This window comes from Pristiophorus japonicus, chromosome 7 (genome assembly GCF_044704955.1).
Source record: "Pristiophorus japonicus isolate sPriJap1 chromosome 7, sPriJap1.hap1, whole genome shotgun sequence".
Lineage (NCBI taxonomy): Eukaryota > Metazoa > Chordata > Chondrichthyes > Pristiophoridae > Pristiophorus > Pristiophorus japonicus.
Window position 1 is genome coordinate 168,387,622 of NC_091983.1, and position 20,256 is coordinate 168,407,877.

At 42.2% G+C, this 20,256-nt stretch overlaps 1 protein-coding gene across 3 annotated transcripts in view; it reads left to right on the forward strand.

The window, feature by feature from the left end:
• The window catches only part of rngtt (RNA guanylyltransferase and 5'-phosphatase), a 522,369-nt gene that overhangs the window by 69,193 nt on the left and 432,920 nt on the right, over window positions 1-20,256 (forward strand). For all 3 annotated transcript variants that reach the window (XM_070885554.1, XM_070885552.1, XM_070885555.1), the window contains exons 5-8: window positions 3,111-3,186; window positions 4,930-5,179; window positions 5,953-6,062; window positions 7,928-8,029. In XM_070885554.1, the coding sequence (XP_070741655.1) occupies window positions 3,111-3,186; window positions 4,930-5,179; window positions 5,953-6,062; window positions 7,928-8,029 (538 nt within the window). The remainder of the gene's footprint in view (window positions 1-3,110; window positions 3,187-4,929; window positions 5,180-5,952; window positions 6,063-7,927; window positions 8,030-20,256) is intronic.

Here is a 20,256-nt window from a genome sequence, read left to right on the forward strand (position 1 = left end):
GTCCCCAGTGTCAAACCCAGTCCGACATCACCTGTGAGTGGTGAGGCCGAGCAAGAGCCTTGCCGCTCAGAGGCAGGGCCTTCCATACCCCAAGCTTCTCCAGCGGATTCACACATGGCGTCTCCATTATCTGTCCCCCTTTTACAGCAGGACTTTGGCCAGCGTTGCTGCATGATTCTTGGTACCACCTTGGGTAGGATCATGACGTGAGGGAGGGGGTTAGGATGAGGAGGGAGGAGGGGCCACAGGTAAAAGATGTTCAGTGCAGGGGTTGTTCTTTTGCTGTTCTTTTGCTGTTACTATTTTATAAAAGTTTCAACACTTTCCCAATTCTGTTAAGTTATAAAAATTCACAATAATGTTTAATACATTTTATTCCAGTTTCCAAATTACGTTTACAATGTTTAATAAAACTTATTCAAGTTACTCTGTTTATGTTTAATAAATTATTTTGTTCACAACCATTCCTGTGTAGTGTCTCATTTGCAGAATAAGAGGGGGAATAGTCAACATGGTGGGATAGAGTGGGCAGACAACAGTGAAACATGCTGTTCACTGTTCCAGCAAAGCGATGAATTATGAGCTGCTGACATAAGGCTTTTGTAGTGGCGAAAGCCCCACGAGGTCTCCCCTGTGGCGGCGGCATGGGTTCATTGCCAGCCTCCTCCTCCTCCTTTTCTTTTTCTTTCTTTCTTCCTTCCTTCCTTCCTTCCTTCCTTCCTTCCTTCCTTCCTTCCTTCCTTCCTTCCTTCCTTCCCTCCCTCCCTCCCTCCCTCCCTCCCTCCCTCCCTCCCTCCCTCCCTCCCTCCCTCCCTCCCTCCCTCCCTCCCATCCATCCATCCATCCCATCAGATGGTCCTGCAATCCCCAGTGGCAAATCCTGTCCCCTCGTGATGGCTAGGTTGTGTAGCATGCAGCATACCACCAAGGACTTGGAGACCCGCTGAGGGAAGTATTGCAGGGAGCCTCCAGAGTGGCCCAGGCATCGGAAGCGCTGCTTGTCTTTTTGACGATGTGTGAGGCTATATGGCTGTCATTATAGCGATGCTCTGCTTGTGTCAGGGTTCCGGAGTGGGGTCATGAACCAGGTGGCGAGGCCATAACCTTTGTCATCCAGCTCTGGCCTTGTGGCTGACGCTCGAACAGGTATGAGACACTGCTCTTACGCAGTGGATGCGCCCTAGAAATTGAGCATTTACTGCCATGATGCGCTGTGTATGGTCGTAGACGATCTGTACGTTCAGGGAGTGGAATCCCTTTCGGTTTTGGTAAAACCTCTGGATCCTCAAGGTGCTCGCATGGCAGTCTGAACCTTGGGGAAGCCAGCAATTCGTGCAAAACCTATAGCCCTCTCATTCTGTGCCTCCTTGGTCATTGGGAACTTTATAAAGACAATCCTGTGTGCGTACAGTGCAGTAGTCTCCTGGCGAATGCAGCATTGTGAAGCATACTGTGAGATGGAGCATATGTCCCCTGCTGATGCCTGAAAGGAGCCGGAGGCATAGAAGGCAAGTGCCACAGTCACCTTCACCTCGACGGGCAGTGCAGTCCTGTTCCCGCTGGTAGGCTGTAGGTCTGCCTTTATCAGCTGGCATATCTTTGTGACCACCTCTTTTTGGAAGCGCAGCCTTCAAATGCACTGTGCCTCAGACAGCTGCAGGTATGAGCGCTTTAAACTCGTGGGGGTTAAGGCCTCCTCCCCATACGTCTATGAGCTCTTTGATTATGCTCAAAACGCTCTTGAATAAGCCCTCTTCCAGCTCGGTGCTGCATAGAAAAAGCAGCCAGGAATAATAGCAGAGATATTATAGCCCCCATTCTTTTAAATGTCCTTAAATATCCTTAAAAACGAACTATGAACTCACATAAAACTCACTGTGTAAAATGTAGCCTTCCCACCAAATCCTTTTATGCAATGAACTTCTGCTCCGTTTTTCAAGATGACACTGTTAGCGCCGAGTGCTCCCTGGATCCAACCTGGTAAGACTTGATTTTTTAGGGCATGTTTTTGGGCGGGCGGTAAAAATGGTGATCGGCGAATTTTCTGCCCCTGGCAATAGCGCAGGGTTGCACACCGGTTGACGTCATAAAAACGGCTTTTAAAAAACCGTCGCAAAACCACTGCCGCATTTTCCACTAAATTTTGTGCGACTTGTTTAGCGGCAAAAAAAAATAATTTTTCAGCTTTGCCATGGCGATAAACGGGCACAAACCTGCTGAATTTCTAGTCCAAAGTTCTTAATATCACATTAACAGCGATGAATGATGTTTCAGGAGTAACACTATTTGACTTGTGATTAAACCTTATGTATTTCTCTCTTCCCCAAAACTAATTTCTCCCCAAAAAAAGCCTAATATAAATTATTACCTTAATTCCTGTTTATCATTTAATGAGATTGGTATGGTTTGTGGTAGGTTTTAATGAGTATAATTTCACTGAATACTCAGTAAAGATCTTTTTTGTAGAAAATAATTTCACTTGAACATTTTCTTGTAAACATGTAATTGCTGACTATGCATTGTATAAAAGCTCGGGCATTAATTTGTCAGCTTTCTCTATACTGAAAATTGGTATGTTTTGACTAGTCACTAGCATCTTTACATTTTCTTTTTTTCCATTAATATTCTCCCCTTCTTGCTGGAGTGTGGTTCCATGGGCACTGGTCACCCTCCAGTATCTCACCCTAGTGGCCATTCTTCATGTATTTAGTCTTGACAGTGAGTCAGCAGGTTTTGTGACTGGGCATCACAAATGAACACAATCCTATCCCCTCACAATGCCCACCCACACATGAATTTCCAGCAGAGGTTGCTGAAGAGCAATGGGGAGTGCACACCCTGGCTGATCTTCATGCCCTCCCCTCCCCCACCCCACCCATCCTCCTTTTATGCAGAATGCAGAGGCCCATTGAAGCACCCATACTGCTGCCTCCACTGAGATCAGCTAAGTCACCACTCATTTGGATCAACCAGCTGAGTCTTCAGGGAGCCATATGTTTCATTAACTGGGGAAAAACTTAAATATCTTCCTCATACATATCTTATGAATAGAGATTGCAACCAAAAAGATCCTGCTCTTAAAGGTTTCATTGGAAATCTGTGTTTTACAGGGGTACACTGTACTCATGGCTTCAATCGAACTGGATTCCTTGTCTGTGCTTACTTGGTGGAGAAGATGGATTGGAGGTAATTGATTTTCAAAGTATATTTAGAATACACTTTTGAGTATATCAGTAGAGCTGTGTGAAAGGGAATTGTCCTATTCTAAGTGAAATTTATCAGAATAATGCTGTATGGTGGCTCCTTTTAAGTATGTGATGTTAAGAATGTTTTGGGTTCTTTATATTTCCTGGTTACAATAAAAAGTTGTAATTTCACATGTAATATTGTGGTCAGTAAAACAGAAGGGCAAAGTTTATCTTGATTATGTTCATCCACTTAAAGGGGAAGTGTATTCTACTGATTTGTTGCATAATCCTAAATGTTATACAGGGAATTAAACCACATGTGTGGACTGAATATCGATGGTTTACTTGTGGATTATTTCTGAAACTGGCAATTTTTTGACTCCCAAAATTACGTGATGAATGCACATGCATACTCAATGAAAGCAGCCTTTTGAACTGTCCACCCTCACATGGAGCATGCAGAAGCCTTCCTCCATGGTAAGTCTCCACAGAATAAAGCCATTACATTGTCTCCAATCTAATTTTTCTCTTTAAAAAGAAAACACAAATTTATGAAATTCGTCAACATGTGGTACAAATGAAATACACAACAGGACTCCGATGGTTTATTGACAAATAAGCCACCAGTAAGTTGGTTTTGATGAATTATGTGCCTAGCATCATTGGGTGGTTTGTCTTTTTCCCCCAAAACTACAGGGTTCACCCGCATATCCTCAATATAGTTGCACCTTTGTGGCATTTCAGTGGCTCCTTGTTACCATATTTCATAGTTTAGAATTGCTGGTTGCAAAGCATCTCGGAGCTGAGTTTCTGTGTTGAATGTCACTGATTCTGTTCGGATTGAGTTGTTCGCTGTTCTTTTGTCACTGGAACATAACACGGTGATGTATCTGGGAGAGCTGAACACCCAGTGATTGTTCCCTGGCAACTTCTGGCTTTCTAAAGCATAGAATATTGTAACAACAGGGCACTGAGATATGCTGATACCCTGATCAGTACAAATATCTCCCTTTTATAAGCAATTAGGATTATGTGGCAATTCAGTGAAAGAAATATCCTTTTTATTTCATATTTCCATTGTTCTGGACTTAGAACTGTATTTGAATGCCTTCTTGAGTTTGTACTGTAATAGATTGATGATGGAGCCTATTTCGGTTGCAGTCATGAAATAAAATGAACTGAATACTGTTAAAATATCTCCGGTACGATTTACATGCAGGACTGATTTTGTAATCCTCTCTGTATGTAGCTGTGTAGAATAATAACTAATTTATCCGAATGGGTGGTACAAGGATAAACATTTCTATCCAAAAGCCAGATACATAGAATTATATGTATATTAAAATATTACCATGGTCTTATTGTGATGATTGCATAATTGTCTCCACTTGTTGCAGCACAGTAAGGAGATACTTGCCACACAGGCTACACAATAGACCTGTGGTGGTCAAAAACACTGCAATTGAGCACAAGAGGGTTGAATGCAGCTAGTTTCAGGTGGCCAACCTGGAGATCTAAATTCTTCAATCCATCCTTCAATACAGAGTGACGTTACCTCACCATCCTCTTGCTTTAACTTGGCCTGTCACTAATATTGATTTAGGAACGGCCTGTATTAAACTGTTACTGCATATTGTTTTGACTTTAATAAGATTTTGAAACCTGATTACAATTCAGTTTGTTTTCTAACCCACTTACTTACACAAGAAATCAGTGACTGTTGTATTTTTGTACTATTTAGCATTGAAGCAGCAGTTGCTACTTTTGCTCAGGCAAGATCCCCTGGCATTTACAAAGGGGAATACCTGCAGGAACTTTTCTGTCGCTATGGTGAAGTAGACGATGCTCCTCCCCCACCAGAAAGACCAGATTGGTGCTTTGAGGATGATGATGAAAATGTTGATGATGACGGATGCAGGATCAGTAAGGATTCGGAACCTGGCTCTTCGGGCTCCAACCCATGCAAAAGGAGGAAAGAGCGAATCAAGTTGGTAAGAGTTTGAAGTACAAGGATATAGGGAGGGATTTTAAGGCCAATCAGAATTTTTGGTATCTTGAGCAGGTACTTTGCAAGAATAGGATAGAATTTGTTTATCTGTAAATGTGGCAACAACTTAGTATTTTCATATGTATAATATGCATTCAGAAAAAATAATTTGTTAGAAATATCGACTGTTTTTTCCGTAACTGTTTAAGCCTACCAAATTGGCCAATTGAGTTAACGTTTGATTAAATGGGTGGAATCAGAATGGAATGAAAAAAGAGCCTTTAGCTTATCAAGCTCTTTCATCCATTGACTATCTATATACAGTTTGGTCTGGTCTACACTACAAAAAACATTTGATTTCTTGAGTGATTTGCAAATTTTTTTTGTTCATCCAAGGTAAATTGGGCACGACTCTAGAATAGTTAATTTTGTATCCTAGCCCAATTGCCTGTGTCTGATAGATAAAACACTAAATCTTGCACAATATACAAGAATTACTGTAGCAGAAGTTCTAATCTGTAATATATATTAATTAGGGTATCAGATAAATTGCCACCCTCTCACCTTATGTAATGTGTACATCTCATAAAATTAGACTGTGATCCACCTGATGAGTCCAAGCTTTGATATAAGATTGGGGTAATTTTAACCTAGCCCACTTGGCGGGAAACTGAACAGAACAGCTCAAACAACAGTTTTACACGCTGCCCGATTTTACTCTTCATTGACCTCCGCTTCAGCACGAATGGTATTACAGTTGTTTAATTTTCTCAAAAGGGAGCAATTTTTCTGGAGGGAATGCAAGTTAAAGGTGTGACGCAAGTGACAATCCAATCCAAGTTAGGAGAGATCCAAAGGAAATGTCAGCAGTACTGTGGATGGGAAAGGTGAGTGACTTTCTTTTGTGAGCAACTTGCATATTGTAGAAGCATTTTATGAAGCAGTATCCCTGGATTAGTGGATCTTACCTGTGGCATTGATGATGGTGATTATTAGTTTTGGTGCCTTCTCATTGTTTGCAGATAATTGTTACTATGGTGATCTGAAATTTTCTTCTGTAAAAATCACTGGAGAGGGATTATTTCATATATTCTCTTTGACTGACAGAGAAATACTTCAGGTTGAAGCCCACTCATCAGGAATCCCTTTACAAAGACCTTAACGTCACTTATGAATTGCATTGCTCCACACTTGTCTGTACAAGAAATGTTAGAATATATTAGCCACCCTAACTTCTCCCCAGATTCAAAGAGAAAAGATCCTGTATGCAAAATTTGCAAACCAATGTCGAACAGACTAAGATGACAATAGAGCTGGATAAGGTTTTATTTCACTGTCGGAGGAGCAGGAGTAGGCCATTGAGCCCCTTGAGCCAGTTCCGCCATTCAGTGAGATCATGGCTGATCTGCGACCGAACTCCATATACCTACCTTTGACCCACATCCCTTAATACCTTTGGTTAACAAAAAGCTATCCATCTCCGATTTAAAATTAGCTATTGATCTAGCATCAATTGCCATTTGCGGAAGAAAGTTCCAAACTTCTACCACCCTATGTGTGTAGAAGTGTTTCTTAATTTCACTCTTGAAAGGTATGGCTTTAATTTTTAGACTATGCCCACTAGTCCTAGAATCCCTAACCAGAAATAGTTTATCGCTATCTACCCTATCAGTTCCTCTTAATATCTTGAAAACTTCAATCAGATCACCCCATAACAATTCTAGAGAATACAAACCTAATTTGTGTAATCTCTCCTCGTAACTTAACCCTTGAAGTCTGAGTATCATTCCGGTAAATCTACGCTGCGCTCCCTCCAAGGCCAATATATCCTTCCTAAGGTGTGATGCCCAGAACTGCTCACAGTACTCCAGGCATAGTCTAACCAGGGTTTTGTATAGCTGCAGCAAAACTTCTATCCCCTTGTATTTTAGTCCTCTAGATATAAAGGCCAACATTCCATTAGCCTTTTTGATTATTTTCTGTACCTGTTCATGACATTTAATGCTCCATAAAATGACCCCCCCCCCCCCCCCCCAAAGTCCCTTTGGACATCCGCTGTTTTTAGCTATGTGCCAAGACCCCCAAGTATCTTGGGGATCTCCACTGCTTTCGCCATTTAGAAAGTACCTTGTTCTATCCTTTTTAAGTCCAAAGTGGATGACCTCATATTGAAATCCATTTGCCACAGTTTTGCCCATTCACTTAATCTATCGATATCCCTTTGTAATTTTATGCTTTCATCTAAACTATCTACAATGCTACAAATCTTTGTGTCATCGGCAAATTTGGATATATGACTTTCTATGCCATCATCTAAGTTGCTAATAAATACTGTGAATAGTTGAGGCCCCAACACAGATCCCTGCGGGACACCACTAGTCACATCCTGATGACTGTCTGATTTACTTAAAAGGAGGAACAGAGTCTCGGACGTACATATTCTTTGTAACTTGTTCTTGCCCAAGTGGTTACTTTGGCAACCCCTATGCTCCTATTAAGAATAACTGTTTGAAATGGTGGAAATTTTTAATTTGTTCTGCTTGTGGACTATAATGTATGTCAGCTAAGGACGGAAATGGAATCTTGAAATGGTGGCTCTCCATCAGCCTGATAATGACCGTTCAAAATGAATGGCCCAGGGGGGGGGAAGAGTGTCACTACCTCAATCCCTGCTTCCTCAGATGAAACTGTGAGATGCAGATTTTGTGCATTTTTTTGTGATGGTCCAGTAACAGAATTTCTATTAATCCAGGTCAGGATTTCCTGGAGCCCAGCCTGTTTCTATGGACAAACAAAATATAAAATTTGTCGAACAAAAGCCATACAAAGTCAGCTGGAAAGCTGATGGAGCACGGTGAGTATTTATTTGCCATGAGGCTTTTCAAAGTGATTCATATTCGAATTGGTAGCATAATGTTCCTCATTTTGGCTGTCCCATTACAATCTTCAGGAGCTTGTAACAACGGCCATATCATGAATGCTCAATGATTTCCCTATTGAATAAAAAATCTTGTGTACAATGCATGTCATACTTTAAATGTATTTAGAGCATGAAAAATCATTTCATTTGGTTCAAACTATTAATTTAACTAACCTTGCATATCATCATCATCATCATCATAGGCAGTCCCTCGGAATCGAGGAAGACTTGCTTCCACTCCTGACGTGAGTCCTTTGGTGGCTGAACAGTCCAATAAGAGAGCCACCGACTCTCACAGGTGGGACAGATGGTCGTTGAGGGAAGGGGTGGGTGGGACTGGTATGCTGCATGCTCCTTCCGCTGCCTGCGCTTAATTTCTGCATGCTCTCGGCGTTGAGACTCGAGGTGCTCAGCGCCCTCTCGGATGCACTTCCTCCACTTACGGTGGTCTTGGGCCAGGGACTCCCAGGTGTCAGTGGGATGTCGCACTTTATCAGGGAGGCTTTGAGGGCGTCCTTGTAACGTTTCCGCTGCCCACCTTTGGCTCGTTTTCCATGAAGGAGTTCTGAGTAGAGCGCTTGCTTTGGGAGTCTCGTGTCTGGCATGCGAACTATGTGGCCTGCCCAGCGGAGCTGATCAAGTGTGGTCAGTGCTTCAATGCTGGGGATGTTGGCCTGGACAAGGACGCTGATGTTAGTGTGTCTGTCCTCCCAGGGGATTTGTAGGATCTTGCGGAGACATCGTTGGTGATATTTCTCCAGCGACTTGAGGTGTCTCTGTACATGTTCCATGTCTCTGAACCATACAGGTGGGCGGGTATTACTACAGCCCTGTAGACCATGAGCTTGGTGGCAGTTTTGACGGCCTGGTCTTCAAACACTCTTCAAACACCTTGCATATAAGTAAGAAAAGCTACTAATTGGGAACCGATAATCAAGACAAAAGCAACCGGCAACTGCACCAAAACAAGCCATTCAAACTGCTCAAATATTTTTTTCTGATTTTCTTTGGTCATGTTTTTTCCTCAGCCAACTGACTATATACATTCAAACAATAAAATATATAATAAAACTTAAATCAGAAAAACAAATCTCCAAACTTAGGAGTGAACAGAAGTATGGTTGAAAATGAAATTTTTGAAAGGAGGTGTGTGCAAGTTGAAATTGCTGCGGGAGAGAGGTTTGAGTGAAGCTGAAGAAGCAGCCATGAATGGCGGAGTGGAGTGAGTGGGGAACGAGATGTAGGCCAGTGTTGATGGACTAGAGAATGACATTTTGTAAGTCTGTTTTCTGGCAAAAAATAAGGTTTAAAAAATTAGTAAGTTGGGCGCACTCTGCTTCAGAAAGTATTCAAGTTGAAGTAAGTTGCATTGCTGTATTATATTACATTACAGCTTGAAAACATCTTTCAGGCAAGCACAGGTAACCCAATAGCCCGTGGAAAATTGGGAATATAGTATTTAATCTATAGGGCCCTTTAATTACATCTAATCCAGAGAGATATTCACTGGAGTTTAGAAGGATGAGAGGGGATCTCATAGAAACATATAAAATTCTGACGGGACTGGACAGGTTAGATGCAGGAAGAATGTTCCCGATGTTTGGGAAGTCTGGAACCAGGGGACATAAGGATAAGGGGTAAGCCATTTAGGACTGAGATGAGGAGAAACTTCTTCACTCAGAGAGTTGTTAACCTGTAGAATTCCCTACCACAAAGAGTTGTTGATGACAGTTCATTGGATATATTCAAGGGGGAGTTACGACTAAAGGGATCAAGGGGTATGGAGAGAAAGCAGAAAAAGGGTACTGAGGTAATGATCAACCATGATCTCATTGAATGGTGGTGCAGGCTCAAAGGGCCGAATGGCCTACTCCTGCACCTATTTTCTATGTTCTATGTTTCTATATGGACTTGAATCACAGTCTTGATTGGCAGTCAAATTTGCCTACCCTCATTGACTATTTTTCACCAGTTCTTAGCTATTACTTGGTGTCATTGCACCATGATGACTATTGCCTTGCAGAAATAGCATTTCTGAACTATTTGTAGAGCAGCATGGAGTAATGTATGACCTAAATCAGTTTTGTCTTCCTGGTTGAAGGAGTAAAAGGTAATGGTGGGGTGGAAGGACACAGAATGGTATGGATTTTGTACTTGGCAGCAAAGAAACGGATTTCGCTGTTAAACCTACCAGTCAATGGCCAGTTGTACACAAGGTTATCAGCAGAGATTTACACTAATCTGCTGTTTCCCAGTGCGGCACCCTCTACAGATGATCTGTGGCAAGCGACTAATCAGATTGAAATATCCTCACTGAGACACAGGGAGAAATTGCTCTGCGCTCCGATTTGGGACAGTAACCTACTTGGAGTGGTACTTTCTGCGCCTGCCGCTGAAGTCCCGCCCTGGTGGCAGAATCTAGTGCACTCCACTTCCTCTTGAGGCGGGTCCAGCGGCGCGAACGGGGTCCGATTGGCAGCGCTACGTGGATGTTCCTTGTAGCACTGACGCGTTTCAACGCCGGGGAGGGTCGCTGTGCACTCTGCACGGACTCTGATGACCTGCACTAAGCCACCAGGACAGCGTGGTACTGGGGCTGCAGCCCAGCACCCAAAACGGAGTGCCGGGCTGCACGATGGCTGCTCAGAACACGCAAGGAGAAATGGTTTAGAGCCGATTTGTGAGTCGGCAAAACCGCGAAGATAGCAGCAAGGAGCACTCTCAACCTCCCCTTTAACTTCCACCCCATGTGCGGATGTCGGCCCGGTTCTCGAACTGCAGGGCTGGCGCTGACACCTGCTCGCGGCAGCCTCACGAGGCAATATCCCCCCCCCCCCCCGAGGCACAAAAAGGGGCAATTTCGACCCCAGAGTGTCTTACTCAGGAAGTAAAGAACAGGAATTAGAAATTACATTTAAATCATGTACAGGAAGCAAAATAACGATTGGGAAATACAGATGGGATTAAGGAAGAAAGATAAAAGCGACAGAGAAGGTAAAATAAAAATCTGCAACATGAATTTTCTTCTGAGGGAATACGACTCCACACTTGTACAATTAATGTTTCAGGACCAATGAGGTTGTTCAGTAATTATCACTTATTGCGCCAATTAAAAACTCACCTAATCTTAAATGCAATAAGATATTTTTATTGCGGAACTAGTGCATAAGTACACCAAGTTTACACCATTAGTGATTTCAGTGCCGAGTCTATTGACAAGGACTGAAAGTGCACCCTGTGGAGGAGGTCATCCAAAATACGGCTGCCCATGTCCTAACTCACACCAAGTCCTGCTCACACATCACCCTTGTGTTCGCTGACCTACATTGGCTCCCGGTTAAGCAACGCCTCAATTTCAAAATTTTCATCCTTGTTTACAAATCCCTCCATGGTTTCGCCCCATCCTACCTCTGTAATCTCCTTCAGCCTCACAACCCACCTGAGATGTCTGTGCTCCTCAAATTCTGCCCTCTTGAGCATCCCTGATTATAACTGCTCAACCATTGATGGCCGTGCCTTCAGCCAAGGCCTTAAGCTCTGGAACTCCCTCCCTAAACCTCTCCGTCTTTCTACCTCTCTTTTCTCTAAGACACTCCTTAAAATCTACCTCTTTGACCAAGCTTTTGGTCATCTGCTGTAATTTCTAATGTGGCTTGGTGTCAAATTTATTTGTTTTGTCTATTTTGGATCTGTCTTCACAATAGAAGACACTAAAAGCATACCAAAAATGGTGGGGAACTTAACATAATTAATGTAAGTCGAGAAAAAGTACTAAAGAAACTAATGGGCCTGGAAGCCGACAAATCCCCTGGACCTTACGGCCTACATCCTAGGGTTTTAAAAGAGGTGGCTGCAGAGATAGTGGATGCATTGGTTTTGATCTTCCAAAATTCCTTAGATTCTAGAACGGTCCCAGCAGATTGGAAGGTAGCAAATCTAGCACCGCTATTCAAGAAAGGAGGGAGGGGGAAAATGGGGAACAACAGACCAGTTAGCCTGACATCAGTCTTTAGGAAAATGCTGGAATCCATTGTTAAGGAAGTGGTATCAGGGGACTTAGAAAATCCTAACCTGATTAGGCAATCAACATGGTTTTATGAAAGGGAATTCGTGTTTGATAAATTTATTAGAGTTTTTTGAGGATGTAACTAGCAGGGTAGATAGAGGGGAACCAGTGGATGTAGTATGTTTGGATTTCCAAAAGGCATTCAATAAGGTGCCACATAAAAGGTTATTACATAAGATAAGGGCTCATGGGATTGGAGATAAAGTATTAGCATGGTTAGAGGATTGATTAATGGACAGAAAACAGAGTAGGAATAAACGGGTCAAAGATCAGCGCTGATGCCTCAGCAATTTGCACTCTATATTAATGACTTAGATGAAGTGACTGAGTGTAATGTATCCAAGTTTGCCGACGATACAAAGCTAGTTGGGACAGTAAGCTGGTTGGAGAACACAAAGAGCCTGCAAAGGGATATCGATAAACTGAGTGCTCAGTAAAGTGGCGGATGGAGTATAACGTAGGGAAATGTGAGGTTATTCACTTTAGGAGGAAGAATAGAAAAAACAAAATACTTTTTAAATGATAAGCATTTAAATGTTGCTGTTCAGAGAGATTTGGGTGTTGTTGTGCAAGAAACACAGAAAGCTAACATGCAGGTACAACAAACAATAAGGAAGGCAAATGGCATGTTGGCCATTATTGCAAGGGGATTGGAGTATAAGAGTAAGATGGTCTTGCTACAATTATGCAGGGCCTTGGTGAGACCACACCTGGAGTACTATGCACAGTTTTGATCTTATCTAAGGAAATATATACTTACCTTGGAGGCAGTGCAACAAAGGTTTACTAGATTGATTCCTGGGATGAGCGATTGTGTAGCTTGGACCTATACTCTCTGGAGTTTAGAAGAATGAGAGTGATCTCATTGAAACATACAAGATTCTGAAGGGGATTGACAGGGGATTGCTGAGAGGTAGTTTCACTGGCTGGAGTGTTTAGAACTAGGGGGGGCATAGTCTCAGGATAAGGGGTAGGCCATTTATCACCGAGATGAGGAGGAGTTTCTTAACTCTGGGGCAGAGAATTCCAAAGATTCACAACTTTCTGAGGGCTGTGGATGCTGAGTGAGTATATTCAAGGCTGAGGTATCGATTTTTAGACTTTAGGGGAATCAAGGGATATGGAGATCGGGTTGGAAAGTGGAGTTGAGGTCGATGATCAGCCATGATCTTTTTGAATGGCGAAGCAGGCTTGGCGGGCCATGTGGCGTACTCCTGCTCCGATGTCTTATGTTCTTATGATACTTGGAGCTGGTGCCCTAAAACTGTCTGTCTAGTTTTAATGGAAGAAAAATATTCAATATTGGCAATCCATGAACCTGGGTGTACTACCCAGCAGAAATGGTATGATTTCAGAGTGCGATGTATTGCTCCACTGGGTATATAAATGTCTGATCCTTCCCACACCTTCCTCATTGCTGCTGGCACACTGACAGCCAATTGATTTGCCAACCTGTCATTCTGAGATCAATTGCTATTGGCATCAATGTTGCTCTCTGTCGGTACAGTTGGACCCGACAGTTGTGTATCCACTGCCCCATAACTCCCAAAATAGGACGTGGTGGAGGCAGAAGAAGCACCGCCTCCCCCCCAGCTGAATATTCTTTGGCTGTTTCCATGGAGTGTTCCAACCTCCAGTCCCTCCCTGTCACTATGCCTGATCTCTGCCCAACATTCCAGGCTTCAGTCTTACTTGTATGCTAATGACCATATTTGACCAGTATCTGTAAGCTGTAAAACATATTGGTTGTGTTTGTGGTGGTGGGGTGGGGTGGGTAGTGAAGAGCAGAAAGACTCGTGGAATTGTAGAGAGACTGGGGTAAGTCGCCTTGCTCTAATAAAATGGAGGAATGGCCAAGCCATTTCCAACTAGTCCTATTTTCCCAGTGATATTCATGCAGATTACACATGCAAGTGGTCTTATTCTAGACAGTACTTCTAGCACATGCTTTCTTCTGTTGCTTCATTGTTTCCCCCTTAAGGCAAAGTCCCAGTGCTTCCTGAGAAGAAATCAAAGCTGATGGATGACTGGATGAAATAACCTTCTATAGAAAGCAAGTGACCTACCAGACTTTTTGGATCAAATTTCTACACATGCACTCGACTCAGATAGATTTGGCGAGAGCTGGTAGTTGCCTGATAAGCAGTCATATTTGATCCAATATGGATAACACTGGCGAGGCAGCATGTCTACTGGAGCAATTGGCTTGTATGCTCTGTAGACTGTTCTTTGCATGGCTCAGATTTCAGTCCACAGTGTAGGCTGCATGAATAGAGCCCCCATCAAGCAAGAACCTGTTCAGGGAGCAAATTCAAGTTACTCCAGAAATCTATAAGAAGTACAAGCAAAGTATTCATGCTGTATCTATTGTGATCACCAAGGCTCAACCCAAGTGGACCTGACACCAGTCTGAACATAAGGGAACCAGTTGGGTATTTGTGTAGGCAATTATTTTAAACATGGGAGCGGGAGGAGGAGGGAGTGAGGAGAGGAGGGTCAGGCAGTAGGTATCCAGAAAGAACAGGTCCACTATAACCACCTGGCTCCCGTTACTCCCACAGGATGTAGCGTCTGCAGGTGTAGGCCCACATTTCATAACTTGCTACAAATTGGGATGTTCATCCCAGTGGCTATGTGAGGGACAGAAACTGCTAGTGGGGGCTGTGCCTTTCACTTGCATCTCCAGAATTCAATGGGATGGATTTCTTTGTATTGTTTCTTTTGGACTAGTGTGAGAATTTTCAGAGTGAAACTAAGCATGCATAAGCTGCCTTCTGCTTGGCATCTAAGAGATACTCAGGTCAGAAAAACTCAACAATCAACAATCAACAATCTGCAGCCTTCCATTCCATATGTTGCACATGCAATTTAAAAAAAATACAAAACATGCCCGACCTGAACTGTTTTATTTCTGTCTTGGTTGTCACAATTTATTTATTAAAACATTATTTAATTTGCGGCAATTTTACATACTTAAATATGTATGTGTATGACAACACCATTTATGAACTTTGCAGTTTATGATTTGCTAGGTAGCTTATAGTTTGGATCCAGTCTAACTGACACGTCTCTATTTCAGTCCCGATTTGATCATTGACCTAGTTAACATGCCCATTAAGTATAACAGTGGTGTTGTGTGCAGTTAAATTTGTGCTGAGTCTAAATCACTACTGGGGGAATGTGGCCGAAAAGAAACCGTGTGTAATAGGTACCTTTTTTAGGTGGTAATGGGTCATGGATTAATTCGATAGATGGATAGAAAAGAAATGATTGTTGTTGTATTGAATTATATCAATGGTTTCTTTTCCCAAAGCGAGTAAAAAGTAGTTGGGTAGATCAAGATCTTTATTCACCCATATGGTGGAATTTATTTATTTTTAATTGTTCCTTTATTTTCTTTAGTAAATTGAAATGGATTATAATAACATGGGTGTTGTGTAATGAGAGAGGACTAATTAGCAATCTTGTTGTGCGAGGCCCCTTGGGGAAGAGTGACCATAATATGGTAGAATTCTTCATTAAGATGGAGAGTGACACAGTTAATTCAGAGACTAGGGTCCTGAACTTAAGGAAAGGTAACTTCGATAGTATGAGACGTGAATTGGCAAGAATAGACTGGCGAGTGATACTTAAAGGGTTGACAGTGGATAGGCAATGGCAGACATTTATAGATCACATGGATGAACTTCAACAATTGTACATCCCTGTTTGGAGTAAAAATAAAATGGGGAAAGTGGCTCAACCATGGCTAACAAGGGAAATTAGGGATAGTGTTAAATCCAAGGAAGAGGCATATAAATTGGCCAGAAAAAGCTGAAAACCTGAGGACTGGAAGAAATTTAGAATTCAGCAGAGGACAAAGGGTTTAATTTGGAGGGGGGAAATAGAGTATGAGAGGAAGCTTACAGGGAACATAAAAACTGACTGCAAAAGCTTCTATAGATATGTGAAGAGAAAAAGGTTAGTGAAGACAAATGTAGGTCTCTTGCAGTCAGAATCAGGTGAATTTATAATGGGGAACAAAGAAATGGTAGACCAATTGAACAAATATTTTGGTTCTATCTTCACGAAGGAAGACACAAATAACCACCTGGAAATACTGGGGGTCCGAGGGTCTAGCGAGAAGGAGGAACTGAAGGGAATCCTTATTAGTCAGGAAATTGAAGGCCGATAAATCCCCAGGGCCTGATAGGCTGCATACCAGAGTACTTAAGGAAGTGGCCCTAGAAATAGTGGATGCATTGGTGATCATTTTCCAACATTCTATTGACTCTGGATCAGTTCCTATGGACTGGAGGGTAACTAATGTAACACCACGTTTTAAAAAAAGGAGGACGAGAGAAAACGGAGAATTATAGACAGGTTAGCCTGATATCGGTGGTGGGGAAAATGTTGGAATCAATTATTAAAGATGAAATAGCCGAGTGTTTGGAAAGCAGTGACAGGATCGGTCCGAGTCAGCATGGATTTATGAATGGGAAATCATGCTTGATGAATCTTCCAGAATTTTTTGAGGATGTAACTAGTAGAGTGGACAAGGGAGAACCAGTGGATGTGGTGTTATTGGACTTTCAAAAGGATTTTGACAAGGTCCCACACGAGATTGGTGTGCAAAATCAAAGCGCATGGTATTGGGGGTAATGTACTGACGTGGATAGAGAACTGGTTGGCAGACAGGAAGCAGAGAGTCGGGATTAATGGGTCCTTTTCAGAATGGCAGGCAGTGACTAGTGGGGTGCTACAGGGCTCCGTGCTGGGACCCCAGCTATTTACAATATACGTTAATGATTTAGATGAAGGAATTGAATGTACTATCTCCAAGTTTGCAGATGACACTAAGCTGGGTGGCGGTGTGAGCTGTGAGGAGGATGCTAAGAGGCTGCAGGGTGACTTGGACAGGTTAGGTGAGTGGGCAAATGCATGGCAGATGCAGTATAATGTGGATAAATGTGAGGTTATCCACTTTTGGTGGCAAAAGCAGGAAGGCAGAATATTATCTGAATGGTGACAGATTAGGAAAAGGGGAGATGCATCGAGACCTGGGTGTCATGGTACATCAGTCATTGAAAGTTGGCAAGCAGGCACAGCAGGCGGTGAAGAAGGCAAATGGCATGTTGGCCTTCATAGCTAGAGGATTTGAGTATAGGAGCAGGGAGGTCTTACTGCAGTTGTACATGGCATTGGTGTAACACACCTGGAATATTGTGTTCAGTTTTGGTCTCCTAATCTGAGGAAGGACATTCTTGCTATTGAGAGAGTGCAGCGAAGGTTCACCAGACTGATTCCCGGAGTGGCAGGACTGACATATGAGGAGAGACTGGATCGACTTGGTTTGTATTCACTGGAGTTTAGAAGAATGAGAGGGGATCTCATAGAAACATACAGAATTCTGACCGGATTGGACAGGTTAGAGGCAGGAAGAATGTTCCCGATGCTGGGGAAGTCCAGAACGAGCGGTCACAGTCTAAGGATAAGGGGTAAGCCATTTAGGACTGAGATGAGGAGAAACTTCTTCACTCAGAGTTGTTAACCTGTGGAATTCTCTACCGCAGAAAGTTGTTGAGGCCAGTTTGTTAGATATATTCAAAAAGGAGTTAGATATGGCCCCTATGGCTAAAGGGATCAAGGGGTATGGAGAGAAAGCAGGAAAGGGGTACCGAGGTTGCATGATCAGCCATGATCTTATTGAATGGTGGTGCAGGCTCGAAGGGCCAAATGCTCTACTCCTGTACCTATTTTCTATGTTTCTATTTCACCCCTGAAGAATAAATAGTTTAATAAAAATATCGCCCCCAAATTCTGACCATATGGGAGACAACTTGCTTAAATCTGATTACCTAAAAGTAGAGTGCATTGGATTGGCTTGGTTGGTTGTATTTGCCTCTGAGTCAAAAGGTTATGGGTTCACTAGCCAAGACAGATTTGAGCACATAACTGTTGACACTTCAGAGGTACTGCTTTTTACATGAGACTTTCATTTGGGTATCTGACTGCCTGCTCAGCTGGAAGTCAAAGATCTCATGGTAACATTTGTCGATGAGCAGGAAGATCTTTCAGTGTCTTGGCCAACATTCCGCTCCCTCCTAAAACCAGCAAAACAAATTTTCTGGTCAGTCATTCGTTTTGCTGTCTGTGGGACTTTGATGTGCACAGATTGGCTGCTGCTTATATAACAGTGGGTGCATTTCAAACGTAATCAATAAAGCTCGTTGGAGTATACTGAGGACATGAGAAGGCATTATATAACTGCAAGTTCTTTCTGTCATGAAACTCAGTAGCTGAAAGTCATAACAGATGTCTGCATTAATGAGATAGAAAATAGAACTTTCTATGAATAGGAACAAATGCTACTTATGATGTATTAACTCAGAGAGCTATTATGATGATGACTAATGTATTTATAAGAACAAATGAGTAATAAGTGAGTATAAATTTAAGTTATTGGCTAATCTCATATCCCTAGAATAGAAAATAAAAAGTAGAATGAGGAGGTTATAATTGCTAAATGAAAATCGAGGAATTTAATGAATGTGTAGGCTCTGCTGTCTGATTAACGCATGGCAGGTAAATATTTGTCGCCTGTCTTTTGTCACTTAACTTGATGGGAATTATTATTTCTAGAAAATTGCTTTAATTGCATGTGCTAAAAATAATATATAGATATTAAATATGTTGAATAAGAATACATTGTAGTAACTGCATGGTGTCGTGTCGTACTCGGTTCAATTTCTCCACTCTGAATTACTGATCTGAACCCTGCGGTGAATGAAGTTGCAGGTTGTGTTTTTCCACTAGAGGGGGAAAAATTGGAGAGAGAATTTTTGCTGTTCTTTTGTGCGCCTCCTGCCAGCCAGCGGAAGAATAACATTAGCAGAAAGAATTCTGAGAATAAGGCCATACAACTGAGGAGAGTCGGGGGACTGGGGAAAAAGGTGAAGTATTCAAAACATCCCAAAACGGTTACCTTCTGCCATTTTTTACATGTCACATTTTCCAGGTACCCTTAACTTTAATTGGCTTAGAAATAACATTTTCTGGGCTATATTTAGAAAACACAAAAGCTAGTGGAGGGGGCTAACATTGGACGCTGCAGAATACTTGCTTTCAAAATGTGTCTACCATGATCTGCTTGTTGCCATAAATAGGTATGGTAACTAGCATATTGCCTTTTTTTTATATATGTGTATCAATGTGATGGGTGAAATATCAAGGATTTACCAGGGTGTATCACAGTTATAACCTGCGCATCGGTCTTGCTGGATTACAGCAAGAATCCTGCTTCGTTCCTGAGCGATGTTTAGTCAAGTTGTTTGTTCATTTGCCCAAGTACACAGTTTTAATTAATTGCTAGTTTTATTGAAAAAAGCTGATGTTTTGCTGATATGGTGGCTTAGTGCTTTGTTTGATTTAGATGCTATGCCAAGGAATGATGGGACAAAAGTTCTCCCTTATGGTGCCCTACCTGGCAAAATTCCAATCTAAGCTGAATAACTAGCGTGGGGGTGGGGCGCGGCGTGAGAAGAAGTGTAAAATGATAAAAGGAATGACAGAAAATAGCAGCTGAGTCAACCCATGCTGTTTTCGCGCATCTCCCGGCAGCTGGCTTAGGAGCAGGATTGGCAGGTTGAGTGCGTGTCTCGGATCGTGCGTTGAACAGAAGGGTGTAAAGTTGGGGATCAGCATGCTTTTTTCCCTTAAGACTTTTATTACTACAAAATATCACAGGAGAAAGCAGGGAGCCTTGTTGCATTGCCATTCTGAGCAAAGAAATAAGATTAGAGATTAGAAACTACTGAAACAAAGAACGGAGTCAAAATTTCAGATCTAGTCTGGGTTTTACTTTACATCTACTGATTGCTGAAGCTAGGTGGCAATGTTGTTGGGTTTTGATAATCCAATTAAATTTACCCAAAGGAAATTGTGCTCGTAAATAATTTTTTTTAAAACTACTTGCGCAGCCATAATGTTTGGAAGAAATTCCTCTTGCAAAGATCTTGGCTATACTTTTGCAGATTGCATTCAGTGTTGTGGTATAATGATAGAATGCTAGTATTTAATTTTTTTAATGGTAAAACTGAAATGTGCATCATTGTTT